Source organism: Eleutherodactylus coqui, chromosome 5 (genome assembly GCF_035609145.1).
Source record: "Eleutherodactylus coqui strain aEleCoq1 chromosome 5, aEleCoq1.hap1, whole genome shotgun sequence".
Classification (NCBI taxonomy): Eukaryota; Metazoa; Chordata; class Amphibia; order Anura; family Eleutherodactylidae; genus Eleutherodactylus; species Eleutherodactylus coqui.
This window is the reverse complement of record NC_089841.1, coordinates 194,753,647-194,773,970: the sequence shown is the minus strand read 5'-3', so window position 1 is coordinate 194,773,970 and position 20,324 is coordinate 194,753,647. Positions and strand designations below refer to the sequence as shown.

Genomic DNA, 20,324 nt, shown 5'->3' with positions numbered 1-20,324 from the left:
GCCAAGATCAGCCGGGGAGCCACCAGCACCAGCCTCACCACCACCAGCATGCGCTGACATATGATGGCCAAGCACCCCACAAGGTGGGACGAAGGCCGTTCAGCACCTCCAGTTTGCACCACTGCCTCTCCCCCTGTGCCCCAACCTGCCACTGAGATCCAACACCCTTCTCAGGACACAGGCACTACCGTCTCCTGGCCTGCACCCACACCCTCACCTCCGCTGTCCTCAGCCCCATCCACCAATGTCTCTCAGCGCACCGTCCAGCCGTCGCTAGCGCAAGTGTTTGAGCGGAAGCGCAAGTACGCCGCCACGCACCCGCACGCTCAAGCGTTAAACGTGCACATAGCCAAATTGATCAGCCTTGAGATGCTGCCGTATAGGCTTATGGAAACGGAGGCTTTCAAAAGCATGATGGCGGCGGCGGCCCCGCGCTACTCGGTTCCCAGTCGCCACTACTTTTCCCGATGTGCCGTCCCAGCCCTGCACGACCACGTCTCCCGCAACATTGTACACGCCCTCACCAACGCGGTTACTGCCAAGGTCCACTTAACAACGGACACGTGGACAAGCACAGGCGGGCAGGGCCACTATATCTCCCTGACGGCACATTGGGTGAATTTAGTGGAGGCTGGGACCGAGTCAGAGCCTGGGACCGCTCACGTCCTACCCACCCCCAGAATTGCGGGCCCCAGCTCGGTGGTGGTATCTGCAGCGGTGTATGCTTCCTCCACTAAACCACCCTCCTCCTCCTCCAACGCAACCTCTGTCTCGCAATCAAGATGTGTCAGCAGCAGCACGTCACCAGCAGTCGGTGTTGCGCGGTGTGGCAGCACAGCGGTGGGCAAGCGTCAGCAGGCCGTGCTGAAACTACTCAGCTTAGGAGAGAAGAGGCACACGGCCCACGAACTGCTGTAGGGTCTGACAGAGCAGACCGACCGCTGGCTTGCGCCGCTGAGCCTCACGCACGTGCCATGCCTGGCCCACGTCTTTAATTTGGTGGTTCAGCGCTTTCTGAAAAGCTACCCACGCTTGCCAGACCTGCTCAGAAAGGTGCGCCGGCTCAGCGCACATTTCCGCAAGTCCCACACGGACGCTGCCACCCTGCGCACCCTGCAACATCGGTTTAATCTGCCAGTGCACCGACTGCTGTGCGACGTGCCCACACGGTGGAACTCTACGCTCCACATGTTGGCCAGGCTCTATGAGCAGCGTAGAGCTATAGTGGAATACCAACTCCAACATGGGCGGCGTAGTGGGAGTCAGCCTCCTCAATTCTTTACAGAAGAGTGGGCCTGGTTGGCAGACATCTGCCAAGTCCTTGGAAACTTTGAGGAGTCTACCCAGATGGTGAGCGTTGATGCTGCAATCATTAGCATCACCATTCCTCTGCTATGCCTCTTGAGAAGTTCCCTGCAAAGCATAAAGGCAGACGCTTTGCGCTCGGAAACGGAGGCGGGGGGAAGACAGTATGTCGCTGGATAGTCAGAGCACCCTCATGTCTATATCTCAGCGCGTTGAGGAGGGGGAGGAGCATGAGGAGGATGAGGAGGAGGGGGAAGAGACAGCTTGGCCCACTGCTGAGGGTACACATGCTGCTTGCCTGTCATCCTTTCAGCGTGTATGGCCTGAGGAGGAGGAGGAGGAGGAGGATCCTGAAAGTGATCTTCCTAGTGAGGACAGCCATGTGTTGCGTACAGGTACCCTGGCACACATGGCTGACTTCATGTTAGGATGCCTTTCTCGTGACCCTCGCGTTACACGCATTCTGGCCACCACGGATTACTGGGTGTACACACTGCTCGACCCACGGTATAAGGAGAACCTTTCCACTCTCATACCCGAAGAGGAAAGGGGTTCAAGAGTGATGCTATACCACAGGACCCTGGCGGACAAGTTGATGGTAAAATTCCCATCAGACAGCGCTAGTGGCCGAAGGCGCAGTTCCGAGGGCCAGGTAGCAGGGGAGGCGCGGAGATCAGGCAGCATGTACAGCACAGGCAGGGGAACACTCTCTAAGGCCTTTGACAGCTTTCTGGCTCCCAAGGAAGACTGTGTCACCGCTCCCCAGTCAAGGCTGAGTCGGCGGGAGCACTGTAAAAGGATAGTGAGGGAGTACGTAGCCGATCGCAGGACCGTCCTCCGTGACGCCTCTGCCCCCTACAACTACTGGGTGTCAAAGCTGGACACGTGGCCTGAACTCACGCTGTATGCCCTGGAGGTGCTTGCTTGTCCTGCGGCTAGCATCTTGTCAGAGAGTGTGTTTAGTGCGGCTGGGGGAATCATCACGGATAAGCGTACCCGCCTGTCAACCGACAGTGCCGACAGGCTTACACTCATCAAGATGAAAAAAGCCTGGATTTCCCCAGACTTCTCTTCTCCACCAGCAGACATCAGCGATACCTAAGCAATATGTAGGCTGCACCCGCGGATGGAAGCATCGTTCTCTATCACCATCAAAAACGGGGACCTTTTAGCTTCATCAATCTGTGTTTTATTTTCATCCTCCTCCTCCTGCTCCTCCTCCTAAAACCTCATGTAATCACGCCGAACGGGCAATTTTTCTTAGGCCCACAAGGCTCAGTCATATAATTTTTGTAAATAAGTTTTATACGTTTCAATGCTCATTAAAGCGTTGAAACTTGCACCTGAACCAATTTTTATTTTAACTGGGCTGCCTCCAGGCCTAGTTACAAATTAAGCCACATTAACAAAAGCGATTAATGGGTTTCACCTGCCCTCTTGGTTGGGCATGGGCAATTTTTCTGAGATACATTAGTACTGTTGGTACACCAATTTTTGGGGGCCCTCGCCTACAGTGTAATCCAGTTAATTTTTAGCCCACCTGCATTAAACCTGACGTTACCTCAGCTGTGCTGGACACTGCAATGGGATATATTTATGTACCGCCGGTGGGTTCCTGGGACCCACCCATGCTGTCGGTTCACACGCAGTTGTAACTGCATGTGTCCACTTCTAAAGAACCCCAGTCTGACTGGGGCATGCAGTGTGGGCCGAAGCCCACCTGCATTAAACATGACATTACCTCAGCTGTGCTGGGCACTGCAATGGGATATATTTATGTACCGCCGGTGGGTTCCAGGGAGCCACCCATGCTGTGGGTCCACACGGACTTCACAATAGGGAGTTGTACCTGCCTGTGTCTATGAATTAAAAACCCCGGTCAGGTTGGGGCATGCAGTGTGGGCCGAAGCTCACCTGCATTTAATCTGACGTTAGCTCTGCTGTCCAGGGCACTGCAATGGGATACATTTATGTACAGCCGGTGGGTTCCAGGGAGCCACCCATGCTGTGGGTGCACACGGAATTCCCATTGCAGAGTTGTACCTGCCTGTGACTATTTATAAAAAACCGCGTTCTGACTGGGGCATGCAGACACCTTGACAGAATGAATAGTGTGTGGCACATAGGTTCCCCATTGCTACGCCCACGTGTGCAGCTCCTGATGGCGGTGGCACAGGATTATATTTCTCATTGCTTCTGTACAGCATTGTGGGCTATCGCTCCGCCCCTTTTAAAGAGGGTCGCTGCCTAGCCGTGCCAACCCTCTGCAGTGTGTGCCTGCGGTTCCTCCTCATGGCAGGCGCACTTATAAATAGACATGAGGGTGGGGTGGCATGAGGGCAGCTGAAGGCTGCGCAGGGACAATTTGGTGTGCGCTGTGGACACTAGGTCATGCGGGGGGGGGGGTTGGGCAGCATGTAACCCAGGAGAAGTGGTAGCGGAGTGTCATGCAGGCAGTGATTGTGCTTTGTTGGAGGTTGTGTGGTGCTTAGCTAAGCTATGCATTGCTAATGAGGGCTTTTCAGAAGTAAAAATTGTTGGGAGGGGGGGGCACTCTAGCCGCTATTGTGGCTTAATAGTGGGACCTGGGAACTTGAGATGCAGCCCAACATGTAGCCCCTCGCCTGCCCTATCCGTTGCTGTGTCGTTCCCATCACTTTCTTGAATTGCCCAGATTTTCACAACTGGAAACCTTAGCGAGCATCGGCGAAATACAAAAATGCTCGAGTCGCCCATTGACTTCAAAGGGGTTCGTTACTCGAAACGAACCCTCGAGCATCGCGAAATTTTCGTCCCGAGTAACGAGCAACCGAGCATTTTGGTGCTCGCTCATCTCTAATACTGACATCATGTGACATTTTAATTGCACATGGGGGACAGTATTCAATGAATCACATGAATTATTAAGACCCAATGTTCACGGGTGGATTTTATGTATTGAATCCACGTGGGTCTCCCGTGCGGGACATCCACAGCTGTAGCCGCCCATAGAGAAGCATTGGGCATCCACACTTCATTTAAGTCCTGCGGATTTGATTTTAAATCATTAGCGGATGCCACACGCAGGTAATAAATTGCGACATTCTCCATTTTACAGCAGATCACACGTGGATCTGGCTCCATTCATCTCTATGGGAGGTTAGGATCTGTAGTACAACCGCAAATAGATTTAAAGGAGATGTCCCGCGCCGAAACGGGTTTTTTTTTTTTTAACCCCCCCCCCCGTTCGGCGCGAGACAACCCCGATGCAGGGGTTAAAAAAACCACCCGCACAGCGCTTACCTGAATCCCGGCGGTCCGGCGTCTTCATACTCACCTGCTGAAGATGGCCGCCGGGATCCTCCGTCTTCGTGGACCGCAGCTCTTCTGTGCGGTCCACTGCCGATTCCAGCCTCCTGATTGGCTGGAATCGGCACGTGACGGGGCGGAGCTACACGGAGCCGCTCTCTGGCACGAGCGGCTCCATAGAAGACTGCTGAAGACCCGGACTGCGCAAGCGCGGCTAATTTGGCCATCGGAGGCCAAAAATTAGTCGGCACCATGGAGACGAGGACGCTAGCAACGGAGCAGGTAAGTAAAAAACTTTTTATAACTTCTGTATGGCTCATAATTAATGCACAATGTATATTACAAAGTGCATTATTATGGCCATATAGAAGTGTATAGACCCACTTGCTGCCTCGGGACATCTCCTTTAAATGAATTTGCGGATCCGCTGCAGATTTGAAGGTGAGAAGAAGGAAAAAGGCTGGGAGGTGGGGTTGTGGATTTATTCCGCACGGATGATCTGCAGTCCATCCTCGCAGAAAAAATCCGCAAGGTAAAAAAATCTATTTTAACTGCATCCACTGCGGGAAATCTGCATGAAATATCCGCACATATAGTGGACATAAAGCCTAAGGTAATTAGTTGGACCAGAACTTAAGGAGTCTTCTAACAAAGGAGTGAATACATACACACTCACAACTTTTATTAAACATTTTGAAGCCATACATTGAAAAACGATCAAATTCAAATGCGTCACTAAATCATTTCAGACTTACAGAGAATGGCTAGTAATTTACAAGAAAATAGCTCTATATCTTACATCACTTAGAATCAAATATAACTAAAAAGAGTAACAAAAGAAAAAGCAAAATCAAAGAAAATATAGCCAACAAGAAAATAAAAAGGCAGATTTCTAAAGGAAAATGTTGACAACAAAGATTCCATATAGAAAGTATTTGTGTGATTTGCTTTTTTGAAGGGCAAAAAGCATTTCGTATAGATTGTGTTTTGAGATGATATTTATTAAGTCTTTAATAGAAGGAGACGTGGGAGACTTCCAATTTGTAGTCAATAAAAGCTTGGAGGATGGGAAGATATGACATAGTGTTCTCCTATAAGAGGCTGGTCTTAAATTAATGTCAAATAATAACAGAGCTATTTTTGGGCTCATAATGATATTTACCCCAGAAATCTATTTTTTTTATGAGAAAACACATCTCCCCAAAAGGAAGACAAAATTTGACAATTCCAGAGGGTATGATAGATAGAGCCTACCTGTCCACAGTTTCTCCAGCACACATTACTAGAACTAGGGAAATAGCGGGCAAGCTATAAACAGGTGCAGTAGCAGCTGATCAAGGTGCGATCTGCGATTTCTGTTCTATAATTTATCGGACGAGCGCATAAAAAGCGCTCATGTGTCCGATACCATTGCAAAGCAATGGTTTTAAAAAATCGCCGGACGCATGCGCATGCGCAAATCGCGCGAAAAAACGCCCGTCTGACTGAGGCCTAAGACTGTGAGAAACATGATTTTCTGGACTGATGAAACTAAGATTTAACTTTTCGGCTTCAATTCTAAGTGTCATGTCTGGAGGAAACCAAGATGTGATTGTTCCCAGCAAGAGCAACCACGTAATCTTGTAGATATGATACCTTTTAATGGCTAACGAAAATACATGATGTTATAGCGAGCTTGCATACCTCTCGGGTTCTTTTTCAAGCTAGAATGGAATAGATCCGTAGAGGCATGAATATTTATACATACTTATGACACACGTACATATGACAAGGCACAGACATGGATGTGATTGGTTTGCACTTAAAAGGAATGCTGCAACAGAGACAAATATTTTTAACTAGGCACTGATAAGGGAGTAAAAGTTTATTGCCCTTATTGCCCCCTGAATTACTGTTGAGGGATTGCCAGCCCAGGAATACTGCAACAGGTACACAAACATTTTTAACTAGACACTGATAAGAGAGTGAAAGTTTATGGTCCCTGAATTAATGTTGGGAGGTTGGGGGTGGGCCAGGCCAGCAGTCTTATCTGTGCTATAGATGTCTCATACCTCTTATTAAGCCATAACACACAAATAAGACTGCTGGTCTGGTGCCACCCCCCCCCCCCCCCCAACAGTAATTCAGGGAAAACATTTACTAGTTTTTAAGACTAAAATTAGTCACATTACTAAGGTTTTAGAGTGCAGTTAAAGCAATCCTCTGGGGCTGGACAAACAAAGATGCCAAATCGCTTTTCTGACTGCTTGATGCACACTGTGCATTATTATGTATCATTAGTCTAAGACACTGCAGTCTTAGGGTAACGACATCAGTAAGCTGATTGAACTTCACCTTTCTGAAGTTCAGTATTTTTCTGCCTCCTCAACAAAAGATGCTATAGAAAGACAACTGATTTTTTTTTTTTTATTACGGTCATTTAATACAAGTGTGCATCACTTCTAGTTTGTGACGTGTAACATCACTTCAGGTGCACGCTTCTACAATTTGTAATGTACGCAGTTCCCTGTGTGTGTAGTGTTGGCTCACCGTCAACATTGATTCTGAAGGTATGCGAATAACATCATGTTTTTATTAGAGATGAGCGAGCGTACTTGCTAAGGCAAACTACTCGAGCGAGTAGTGCTTTATGCGAGTACCTGCCTGCCCGTCTCTAAAGATTCTGGAAACTTGGGTACTACTGATATGATGTGTGATGGAGAAACCAAAACGTTCTCAGCTTTAGTCTAGTTTCACACAGCCAAGATAATCATATGTGATTTGATTAGAGATGAGCGAGCACCCAAATGCTCGGGTCCGCGTTATTCGAGTCGAGCTTTTCGGGAAATTCGAGAGCTCTACTCGAGTAACGAACCCCATTGACTACAATGGGAGACTCAAGCATTTTTGTACGTGGGACACCAGGTCCCGAGCTTTTTTTTTTTCTTGGTTTTCTCTCTCTCTCTTTCGCTCTATCTCTTTCCCCCCTGCCAGACAAAAAATTGGCCAATGACGCGCGCTGCGTCACGGCGGGGAGGGGCCAAAACAGGCACGTCACAGTGGGGAGGGGCCAAAAACTGGGGCGGGGTCGAACACGGCGTGATACTCATTCGAGTTAAAGACTCTTATACATATACCTAAATTTGTTCCTTTTTGAAAACCTCCCACTTGCTGGAGTTTCCAATTTCTTTTAAACGGTATATATTATTTATTTAATTCCCAAGCAACCTCTAATTTTCTTGTACACATGTTTTATAATCCATTGTCAGGAGATATGAGGGACTCCAAAAAAGCTTGACTTTTAATTTAGGAAAGAGATTTGCGGGAAAATCTTTCTATAGTTCAGTGGTTTTCCACTTTTGATTGGGCCAACAAATCTACACTATGTGTCAACTTACATAAATTCATGAATGGGTGTGAGTGAGAGCTGCCTCTGATTGGCTCAGCGCTGAGCCAATCATGGGCAGCTCTGACTCACACCCCCTTCACACCCACTGCAGGCCGGCCGCGCTGAACTCCGTCTGCCGGAACATGGTGAGTATATATATATTTTTTATTTTAACACATTTCTGGATGAATTGCAGGGAAGGGCTTATATATTTAAGCCCTTCCCGACAATTCATCCCGCGCTCGCCCGCAGCGCATTGCTTTCAATGGAGCCGGCTGTATTGCCGGCTCCATTGAATGCAATGCGCTGGACAGCTCCGGCCCGTTTCTAATGAAACGTGGCTAGGAGCAGATTTTCAGGTGATTTTTGGGCCCCGGTCACGCGATTTGCGGATGCGCATCCGTCATGCGATCCGCAAATCGCGGGAAAAATCACCCGTGTGACTAAGGCCTTAGAGTGCTTTAAGTGTTTTTTTTTTCAGATTCCAAGTGGGCTTTCATGTGTCTTTTACTAAGAAGAAGCTTCTTTCTCGCCACTCTGCCATAAAGCCCAGATTGCTGTAGTGCTGCGGTGGTGGTTGGCTTTCTGGACGTTTCTTCAATCTGCATACAGGATCTTTAGAACTCAGTCAGAGTGACCACTTAGTTCTTGATTGCCTCTCTAACCAAGCCTTTCTCCTCTGATTTCTTAGTTTGGTGGGTTGGTCGGCTCTAGGAAGAGCCCTGGATGATCAACACTTCTTCCCTTTAAGTATCATGGATGCCACTGTGCTCTTGTAAACTTTCAGTACAGCAGAAATGTTTTTGTAGCCTTCTCCAGATCTGTGTCTCCACACAATCTTGTCTCTGAGCTCTACAAGCAGTTCTTTTCTCATGGCTTGGTTTTGGCTCTGATATGCATTGCAAGCTGTGAGACCTTCTATAGACAGGCATGTGTCTTTTAAACTTATGCCCAATCAACTGAATTGACGACAGGTGGACTACAATCAAGACGTAGAAACATCTCAAATATGATCTAGAGAAATAGCAGGCCGCCAGATATTAACTTCAAGTGTCATACCAAAGCGTCTGAATACTTATGTCAATGTGAAGTATCAGTTGTTATTTTTTTTTAAGTTACAGAGATTTCTAACATTCTATTATCACTTTATCATTATGGAGTATTATGGACTATGGGGGAATCGACTAGAGGCACTCTGCAGATATTATCCAACTTACCCAGGCACGGTGTCGCATCTCTATAACACATTGAATACAACAGAACAAGACAAACTGCCTTTCATGAACCAATGAGAATCAGACTTAAATACCTCTTTGACGGTAGAAAGATGGTGCTATTGCAGTGAGAGTCTAAGCAAAAATAGAAGGCAAGTTAGTTCCTTAGAGGTGTTGCAATATGGTTCGTATCCATATTGCCCAGAATTGGCGTGAATTGCATCTTTCTTTCAATTCCCTCATTACCCGAATTAACAGAACACTCCTGAACGAGAGGTTGGCTGCCAAATGACAAGACAGAATGGCACAATTTGAGATAATCTGGGATCCGTGGATCACTTTTTTCAATATTCCTAACCTAAGGTACCACCTGCAACTCTAACTATGTTACTGACCATTGGTACCTTAAGAATGTCATGAAAAATAAAAATAAATGATTAAACTATGTGAGAGATGGAAGAATAAGAGGCTAGAAATGCACCACCCCGACTTGTTGTAATACACCGGATCAGAGGTTATATTGTACTGTACCATTGGGCCCGGATCTTTGCCCCACCCCAGCCCCCTTTTTCCCCTCCCATTTTCCACCCTGTACAATGTTAATTTTGAATTTGTACAAGTTTATACAAGTTTACAACTGTTTATTTTAGAGTTAACTGACTCATTCTTTGCCAAGAATTCCTGTTGTTTCGCCCAAATTCTCGCCCCCTCCGTGGGGTCTATGCGGCAGGGAAGTTGCCAGCAGTTTAAAATCTCTTTCAATAAATACCTTTGAAAAATAATGAGGGCAAACAGCTCAATGACTTTTTTTACTTTCAAATGATGAGTGTTTACACTTAAAGATAATCGTTTGAAATCATCGACATTTCTTTTGTCTGCTGGGTTGGTAATGTTTATATGCAAAGTGGATATAGATAGGATAAGATAGGTGGACAATTGTTTGCTTAGGGTGTATATGTCAAGAGTATCTCTAAGTGGATGATTTTTAATTAGTGTGAAGAAAATTCCATTGTCTAATGTGACAGTATGTGGATTGGCTTTTGAATGAGTCATTGTGTTTAGCTGGGCAAACAATCACCCTTCCTCTCAAGTTGTTTGAACAGCTGAATGACTGAACAACTGCTGTTTAAACCTAATGTGGAGCAAATTAATTAGCAACAAGTGAATGAATAGTGCACAATAGTTTCACTTTTACACATAACAATTATTTCTCACTTTTGAATGAATTTTGAATGACAATTGTTGCATGTAAACGGGCCATAAGTGATGGTGGCAGCTCACCTCCTCCCCCTCCCAGCACAGTGACCTCTGCACAGGTCACAGATCCTGTATAGAACACTCCCCCATAAAAGTCTCCAGTTTACAGGTTGTTGCCTTGTGGCTGTTGCAAAGCTTATCTCTCAATGACAATAACAGCAGCTCAGACAAGATGTTTTCCCACAGATTTCATAAAGAAAATAGAATTAAAAAGTCTACAATTAGAAAATAGAGATAAATTAGAAGATAAGATTATTTTTCAGCATCTGGTTTTAATTAGTACAAAAATATAGGTGATACATTTCCTTTATACAAACCACATCCCATTTGTCGTTTAAAATGCAATACTAATTAAAACCATTGACTCAATAAAAAGCAGAAGCATCAATATTGGCATAGCTCACCATGACATATGTCAAGCAACAAGTCTAAGGCAATAACATTATCTCTGCCACTCAAAATGAGGAAGAGACAGCCATATAATAACCGTATTTGAAGAAATGATCTCATGTTGTTGAATTGAACTAGCAGAATGATCATAAATGGCCAGCAAGCCAGTTCTCAAGAGTATTAGAGGGATACATTTCATTGCCAATCCCTGCCATTACTTCTTGCCATATCTAAATAGGTGGTTTTGAAAATACGAGTTTTCTTGTCTCTCCAGTGCTTGTTAGTGCTGTTTTATTGCCTTGCAGTCTTTCTAAATATGAGGTCAGGGATATATCAACGGTGTTATCAGGGGCATAACTATAGAGGATGCAGGGGATGCGGTTGCACCCGGCCCCAGGAGCCTTGGGGGCCCATAAGGCCTTTCTTCTCCATATAGGAAGCCCAGTACTATGAATAAAGCATTATAGTTTGGGGCCCCGTTCCAGGTTTTGCATTGGGGCCCAGGAGCTTCAAGCTACGCCTCTGGGTGTTATTGACATATTCATAGCTTGTTCAATAGATATAGTAATAGTAATATAATCAGATTAGTGAATCATTTCTTCTGTAAAGAGGATTGATAAGCAGACTCTGTCATTCATTTGACCTAAAACAAGAATATTATTTAGTTAGTAAGTCCGAATGAAAGAAAGGTAAATTGTACATGCAAGAGAAAAAACATCATTTTTCACCGGATTAAATCCATGTGTGTGTAAAAATGTGTGAATGTATGCTATAGTCGTAAATGTTTAATGCATATATTCTCATCTAAAAAAATACAAAAAACTATTTGTTATTCAGTTTTTAAAACTCCTGTTGCTATCTGGATGCCATCAGCAAGCAGGCAGGCAGTTGTTAACTGAAAGCAGTTTCATGGCTTTTTATGCTAGTAATAGGATATCAAAGTACTGTAGCCTAATTTAAATATGATTTCCCCAAATTCTGTGTGTCTCAAACCGAAAGCCCGCAATGAGGTCACAAGGTGCCGTTTGGTTGCCATTGCAGCCGGGGGCTTTCTGAAAGCTCCCAGGGCTGCCATTGCAGTTTGTCTCCATTGCAGTGGCTCCATTGAAGAGAATGCCTGCATTTTTTTCTTTTTTACACTATAATTTTTCTTTTTCAGGGAAGAGCTTATATGTAAAGCCCTTCCCTGAAAAAGAATGCAGGGGTTCCAGCAGACCATTGCCGGCAGCAGCCGTGGCTCCATTGAAAACAATGCGTGCATTCCCTATGGTGCATGCATGTCCTATCTTTGCAGGCACGCACCTGCAAAGTACGGACATGTGCACACACCATAGGGAATGCATTGTTCCAAATAGAAGCGTGTTTTTGTGCGTGCGTACACTACCGTTCAAAAGTTTGGGGTCACCCAAACAATTTTGTGTTTTCCATGAAAAGTCACACTTATTCACCACCATGCGTTGTGAAATGAATAGAAAATAGAGTCAAGACATTGACAAGGTTAGAAATAATGATTTGTATTTGAAATAACATTGTTTTTACATCAAACTTTGCTTTCGTCAAAGAATCCTCCTTTTGCAGCAATTACAGCATTGCACACCTTTGATATTCTAGCTGTTAATTTGTTGAGGTAAGCTTGAGAAATTGCACCCCACGCTTCTAGAAGCATCTCCCACAAGTTGGATTGGTTGGATGGGCACTTCTGGCGTACCATACGGTCAAGCTGCTCCCACAACAGCTCAATGGGGTTCAGATCTGGTGACTGCGCTGGCCACTCCATTACCGATAGAATACCAGCTGCCTGCTTCTGCTGTAAATAGTTCTTGCACAATTTGGAGGTGTGTTTAGGGTCATTGCCCTGTTGTAGGATGAAATTGGTTCCAATCAAGCGCTGTCCACTGGGTATGGCATGGCGTTGCAAAATGGAGTGATAGCCTTCCTTATTCAGAATCCCTTTTACCCTGTACAAATCTCCCACCTTACCAGCACCAAAGCAACCCCAGACCATCACATTACCTCCACCATGCTTAACAGATGGCGTCAGGCATTCTTCCAGCATCTTTTCATTTGTTCTGCGTCTCACAAACGTTCTTCTTTGTGATCCAAACACCTCAAACTTGGATTCATCCGTCCACAACACTTTTTTCCAGTCTTCCTCTGTCCAATGTCTGTGTTCTTTTGCCCATCTTAATCTTTTTCTTTTATTGGCCAGTCTCAGATATGGCTTTTTCTTTGCCACTCTGCCCTGAAGCCCAAAATCCCGCAGCGGCCTCTTCACTGTAGATGTTGACACTGGTGTTTTGCGGGTACTATTTAATGAAGATGCCAGTTGGGTACCTGTGAGGCGTCTGTTTCTCAAACTAGAGACTCTAATGTGCTTATCTTCTTGCTTAGTTGTGCAACGCGGCCTCCCACTTCTTTTTCTACTCTGGTTAGAGCCTGTTTGTGCTGTCCTCTGAAGGGAGTAGTACACACCGTTGTAGGAAATCTTCAATTTCTTAGCAATTTCTTGCATGGAATAGCCTTCATTTCTAAGAACAAGAATAGACTGTCGAGTTTCAGATGAAAGTTCTCTTTTTCTGGCCATTTTGAGCGTTTAATTGACCCCACAAATGTGATGCTCCAGAAACTCAATCTGCTCACAGGAAGGTCAGTTTTGTAGCTTCTGTAACGAGCTAGACTGTTTTCAGATGTGTGAACATGATTGCACAAGGGTTTTCTAATCATCAATTAACCTTCTGAGCCAATGAGCAAACACATTGTACCATTAGAACACTGGAGTGATAGTTGCTGGAAATGGGCCTCTATACACCTTTGTAGATATTGCACAAAAAAACAGACATTTGCAGCTAGAATAGTCATTTACCACATTAGCAATGTATAGAGTGCATTTGTTTAAAGTTAGGACTAGTTTAAAGTTATCTTCATTGAAAAGTACAGTGCTTTTCCTTCAAAAATAAGGACATTTCAATGTGACCCCAAACTTTTGAACGGTAGTGTATGTACGCACAAAAACACGCTCGTGTGAACCCACTCTTAGGGTGGACACCGATTGGCGTTTTTTTCTCCACTGCGCTGTGAGAGTAAAGCTAAAGTTTTGCAGTGCAGTGCGAAAAAAAACCCGGCATCACGCCGGAATATCAGCATCATGCTGGGAAATCGCCAGTCTTTTCAATGGGGCCAGCGGCAGCAGCGCTAGCCCCGTTGAAAAGAGATGGAGAATGCCAGGGACTTCTGCCACAGCTGTCACAGCTGTGGCAGGAGTTTTCTTCATCCCCGCGGGGACCCCGGGGATGAAGTAATCCTCTGCTACAGCTGTCACAGCTGTGGCAGAAGTCCACGGCTTTCTATCCCATTGCTTTCAACGGGATCGGCACTGCTGCTGATCCCATTGAAAGCAATGGTTTCTGCCGAGCCCCGCAGTATGATTATGGGGGAAGGGCTTGAAATATAAGCCCTTCCCCGATAATCAGCAATAAGTGTAAAATAAATAAATAAAAAATACTCACCTCTCCGGCGCTCAGGCGCGTCCTTCGGCTGGCTCCCCTGTACTGCTATTAAGCTTTTCAGCAGGCGGGGATTTAAAAATCCCCGCCTCCTGAAAGGGCTGTGCTGATTGGTTGAGGGCTCAGCCTATAGCAGCTAGTGCTTAGCTATTGGCTGAACGCTCAGCCAATGACACATAGCCCTTAGCTGTTCATTCATGCCCTTTAAAAATACACACTAGCAACTAACTATCTTTATGTACCTTGACAAATGTGACACAGCTGCTGTAGATTAATGTTACCAAGAACAGAACAATAAAAGTAGATGTTGTTGTCCACATATTGTTGATCTCTTCCAGCTCCTGCAGCTCTTCCCCACCATCATCTTCATAGACATTTGGTATACATGTAGGCAAGTATCCATCTGTAAACATAATACATTGTGAGGGCTTAGTCACACAGGCGTTTTTTTGACCGATTTGCAGATGCGCTTGCAATCTGCGTCTATATATACCCAATGCTTTGCAATGGGATCGGTCACATGGACATTTTTTATGTGGATGTGCCGAAAATTATATGACACAAAGATGCGCAAATCGTTTTTTCTTGTACATGCGCTCAATGGGGCCGGCGGCAGCAGAGCCAACCCCATTAAGAACATATACTAAAGATCGAATGGCTGTGATTGGCTGACGCCGTCTTTCTGGAGGTTGGGATTTCAAGCCCCGCATCCAGAAAGCAATGCTCTGTCGGGGACAAGGAGGGTGCGACAGCCTGCAGCAGCGCCGCAGAACGCCGGGGAAGGTGAGTATTGTTTTTTTTTTTTTACACCATATTCCCGGTGTATAAGGCAACAGTTGGGGGGCTCGTTTTTAGTGGGACATCCTATAGTTTCTATTGGTACCATTTTGGAGTGCATACGACTTTTGATTGCTTTTTATTACATTTTTCTTGCAGACTGGGTGACTAATTCTGCGGATGTTTATTTATTTTTTCTGGCGATGTTCATTGTGCGGAGTAAATAATGCGTCACTGTGATACATCAGCTTTTATGGACGCATCGATGCCAAATATGTTTTGGGGTTTTATTATTTAGATTATTTTATTATAAAATATTTCAGAATAAACTTAATACAAGACAGCCAGCCATGCTATTGTTGTTCCCTTAATATAGTCCTAATATATCACTCTGCTCCGTTCCGCTGTCAATTGTGTTCATTTTTTAACTAAAAAATATGAGTTGGCATTTGCTAAAATTGGCCATACAAAATTATGTATATTCATGACTTTTGCATCCTATTATTACTGATGGAAATATAGTTAAAGTAATTTTAAAATATATTGACCCATAAAGGATAAATGAATAAAAAATGAAGTGCTTGTTGGCAGGTCTGACAGATCCATTTTCAAACTACCCAATGGATTCCACTGAGCCAAAGGCTGAACGAACATGTTAAGAGCTTAATCCGACTTGCGTATATCGGCTGGGTTTTTACGCCCGGACACTGTATGCTGTCTCTCTCTGCAGGTGGAGGAGGTGGGCTGGGCTGGGAACAGTGCACTGAGATCCCGCCCTCTCTCCACCCTCTCTCCACCTTTGCCACTATTTGCAATGGGCGGGGCAGAACTTAGACCCACCCCATTCCACCCCTCCCATTGCAAACAGTGGCTAGGGGCGGAGAGGAGGTGGGAGCTCAGTACACTGCTCCCGGCTCAGCCCACCTCCTTTCCCTGCAGAGAGGGACAGCATATATCGGTCGGGCGTGAAAACCCAGCTGATATACGCACGCCAGAATAAGCCATCATACTTACTACCCAGAGTAGGAAAAGATGGCTAAACCACCACAAACTATGATGCCTCTGTGTGCTTTAGGTTTTATTTTCTTATGGTGAGACCAGCACTGAAAATTGCTCTATTCCTGATGTGAAAAAGAACTAAGGCCCAATGGAACCATTGCATCACTGTGAACAGAACCTTATGCATTACCATACTGTGGGCTTTTATCTTATTGGTATAGTGAAACATTATCATATACATTCCTACATATTTTATAAAATTAATACTACATGAAAGCCTCCATACCTTGAGGTTTTTCTACACCCTGGGTGAAGTTTTTGTTTTGATGGGTCACATGACATAAATAAGTATCTTTGTTCCAGCTTTCCATAGGCACATTCAGCAAACTGTTTCCAGAATACATTCCATTTTCCTGCTTCATTGATGTAAACCCAGTGTCCTTGTTATCTAACTTATGTCCGTTTTTTAACCACACAAGGCTAATGTTCTTTGGCCAGTAGTTGGAAATGATGCACAACAATGGGATAGTGCCTGTTGTCATATTACTACTTCCAAAAGCTGTTAGAATGTCTGGGGACCTTGGGTTAATGATTTTCTCTAGAAGCAGAAAAATAAATAAAGCATAAAATGGACAGAAAATACCAGTGTTAAAGAAGTTCTAAAGAAGTACACCTAAATCAGGTAAAATGAAGTATAAGAGTCACTAGCGACTTTACCCTTAACCAGAACTCAGAGACTACATCTGAATGTAGTTAATGGCAGTGAGAGCTTGGCGAGCCAGGCACCCAAGTTTTATTGAGTACACAGGAAAGACGTAATTAACATATAGATGAGGGAAGGCATATTCAAATAAGGTATAGGTGAGACATATGGGTGTATACATTATTGGCAAAGAAATAAGTTTCCCAAGCTCAAAATATCACACTTGACATAGAAACCTTGGAATTCACAGATGCCGAGAAACTGCACAATTAAAGGATAACCCCTACGCACTCCACAATTTCAACGCATCCTGACGCCATGATAAAGATAATTTCAAACACAAACATCCTTGTACTAATTGCTAGTGTGCGTGACATGCTAAGTCAGTACATAGTTCATGACCAGGGCAGTGTGTTCTTCTCTAAAGGCCTTAAAGGGATCTGCAGAGTGAACCAATGTCAGTGAACCAAACTATATCTCTCACACCAGAAAGCTTTGTTAGATTTTGAAGTAAAACATCCCTCAGCTACAACTTAGTATATATTTTATTTGTTCTTAAATATGAAGAAGCTCAGTGCCAAATGTTCTTATCTATGCTGTGGAAGGGACAACATGACTCAGACTCAGCTCCTGAGCTTGCGCCATGTACATATACATCATTTTACGGAAATCACCTCCCTTTCCCAGCATGTCATCGGACCAGAAGGGATTAAACTAGCTATATACATTAGATATTGAAATCAAAGGAGTTGTCTGAGATTTGGAAAAGTGTCAACATTTTTTTTAGAAACAGTAGAAACAGTGCTACTGTAATGCATAAGCTTTGTGCAGTATTGCATCTGAAGTAAATAGTTATGCACTGCAATACCAGACATAGCTCATGGACCAAAGAATTTTGGTAAAACATACGGAATCGACCATCAATTTGAATTAGCCATAAATATTATGTCCATAGGGCAGCTAATTTGGGGAAAAGAAGGAAACATCCAGCATGTTAACACACCCAATCCTTTGTTCTGCATTGAGAAAGTGTCTATATACCCTGTTTCCATGAAAATAAGACCTACCCCAAAAATAAGCCCTACCCTGATTTTTCAGGATTTTCAATTAAAAAAATAAGCCCAAGCTGCATTACAAAAGAAAAGCAATACATTACCTAGCAGGCTCGGTACGGGTCCTCCCACTGCTCTCCGGAGCTCCAGCACACTTGCTGACGTCCTTGGCTGCCTACACAAGATTGCTTCCTGGTTACAGGACTTATAAATCCCACCTCCAGGAAGTGATGGCTGTGATTGGTTCTCGAGCGCTGCTCAGCCAATCAATGCAGCACTCAATGAACCAATGCAATGGCTGTGATTGATTCATAGAGAGCTGCATTGATTGGCTGAGCAGCACTCGAGAACCAATCACAGCCATTGCATTGTGGAGGCAGGATTTATGAATTGGCCAATCAATTCCATGGCTCAGACAATTCATAAATCTAGCCTCCACAATGCAATGGCCGTGATTGGCTTACTGAGCGCTGCATTGATTGGTTGAGCAGTGTTTGAGAACCAGTCACAGCCATCGCTTCCTTGAGGTAGGATTCATGAATCCTGTAACCAGGAAGCGATCTTCTGTGGGCGGCCGAGGACTTCAGAAAGCATGCTGGAGCTTCAGAGAGCATCAAGAGAGCACGGACTGAGCCTTCTAGGTAAGTATAATAAGACCTCTGGAAAATAAGACCTAGTGCCTCTTTTGGGGCAAAAATTAAAATTAGACAGGGTCTTATTTTGGGGGGGAAAAACTACTGTACATCATTTTCCCTTCTGAAATAAACTTGCACACCTAGACTGAACCTGCATTGGGGAGTTCGGAGAAATGGATGTTGGCCAAATGCATATATGGCCAACAGCTTTTTCATTTGTATGATCAGCTTTACCAGCATTGCCTGAAAATACTTTAATCTTTTCTGGGCAAAATGTTCTTGAAAGCTACTTATATAGGTCCCCCTGGCTTCCCTAGTTTTCCTGTACTTCAGAAATAAAGTTAACATAGGATAGCCATCCATGGTATTGTTGTTCCCTTAATATAGTCTTAATTAGAGATGAGCGAACGTACTCGTCCGAGCTTGATGCTCGGGCGAATATTAGGGTGTTCGGGATGTTCGTTATTCGTAACGAACACCACACGATGTTCGGATGTTCGTCTATATGCGCTCTATGGGGCCGGCGGCAGCAGCGCCAACCCCATTGAGAACATATAGAAGACAAATCCTTCTCCTCTGCCACAGCTGTAACAGCTGTGACAGAGAAGAACGATGTTTGCCAATTGAATTTAATGGAACCGGCAATACAGCCGACTCCACTGAATGCAATGGGCTGCCGGCGATCGCGGGATGAATTGTCGGAAAGGGGTTAAATATATAAGCCCTTTCCTGCAATTCATCCAGAAATGTGTAAAAATAAAAAATATATATATACTCACCTGGTGCCGACAGACGGAGTTCAGCGCGGCAGGCTGCAGTTCTCCTGAACTGCTCTGAACAGCTGTTAGTAGTATTCAGCAGCCGGGGATTTAAAATCCCCGCCTGCTGAATAAGATGCCTCTGAATGGTCACAGCCTGACCAATCAGAGGCCAGCCCTCACTCACACCCATTCATGAATTCATGAATGGGTGTGAGTGAGGGCTGGCCTCTGATTGGTCAGGCTGTGACCATTCAGAGGCATCTTATTCAGCAGGCGGGGATTTTAAATCCCCGGCTGCTGAATACTACTAACAGCTGTTCAGAGCAGTTCAGGAGAACTGCAGCCTGCCGCGCTGAACTCCGTCTGTCGGCACCAGGTGAGTATATATATATTTTTTATTTTTACACATTTCTGGATGAATTGCAGGAAAGGGCTTATATATTTAACCCCTTTCCGACAATTCATCCCGCGATCGCCGGCAGCCCATTGCATTCAGTGGAGTCGGCTGTATTGACGGCTCCATTGAATTCAATGGGCTAACATCGTTCTTCTCTGCCACAGCTGTTACAGCTGTGGCAGAGGAGAACTTGCTGTGTCGTTCCCATCATTTTCTTGAATTGCCAAGATTTTCACACATGAAAACCTTAGCGAGCATCGGCGAAATACAAAAATGTTCCGGTCGCCCATTGACTTCAATGGGGTTCGTTATTCGAAACGAACACCCGAACATCGCGGGAAGTTCGTTTCGAATAACGCGAACCCGAACATTTTGGTGTTCGCTCATCTTTAGTCTTAATATATCACCCTTCTTTTTTCCGCTATCTGTTGTGTTCAGTTTTTGCCTAAAAAATATCAGTTGGCATTTGATGAAATTGGCCATACAGCATTATGTACATTCAGGACTTTTGCATCCTATTATTACTGATGGGAATATAATTAAAATTCTTTAAAAATATATTGATAGATAAAGGATAAATGAATAAAGAATTAAGGTCTTGTCGGCAGGTCTTAAAGATCCATTTTCAAACTACCCAATGGATTCCACTGAGTCAAAACCTGAACAAATACGTTAA

At 44.7% G+C, this 20,324-nt stretch overlaps 1 protein-coding gene and 1 gene segment (V, D, J or C); both read right to left on the bottom strand.

Moving 5' to 3' along the window:
* LOC136628917 (Ig mu chain C region-like) overlaps positions 1–20,324 on the bottom strand; it is a 392,658-nt gene that overhangs the window by 100,760 nt on the left and 271,574 nt on the right.
* LOC136627200 (uncharacterized) overlaps positions 1–20,324 on the bottom strand; it is a 60,053-nt gene that overhangs the window by 31,464 nt on the left and 8,265 nt on the right. Inside the window, exons 5-6 of the mRNA XM_066602131.1 lie at positions 16,387–16,698; positions 14,554–14,727 (exon numbers count right to left, since the gene is read on the bottom strand). Coding sequence (XP_066458228.1) covers positions 14,554–14,727; positions 16,387–16,698 — 486 coding nt within the window. The remainder of the gene's footprint in view (positions 1–14,553; positions 14,728–16,386; positions 16,699–20,324) is intronic.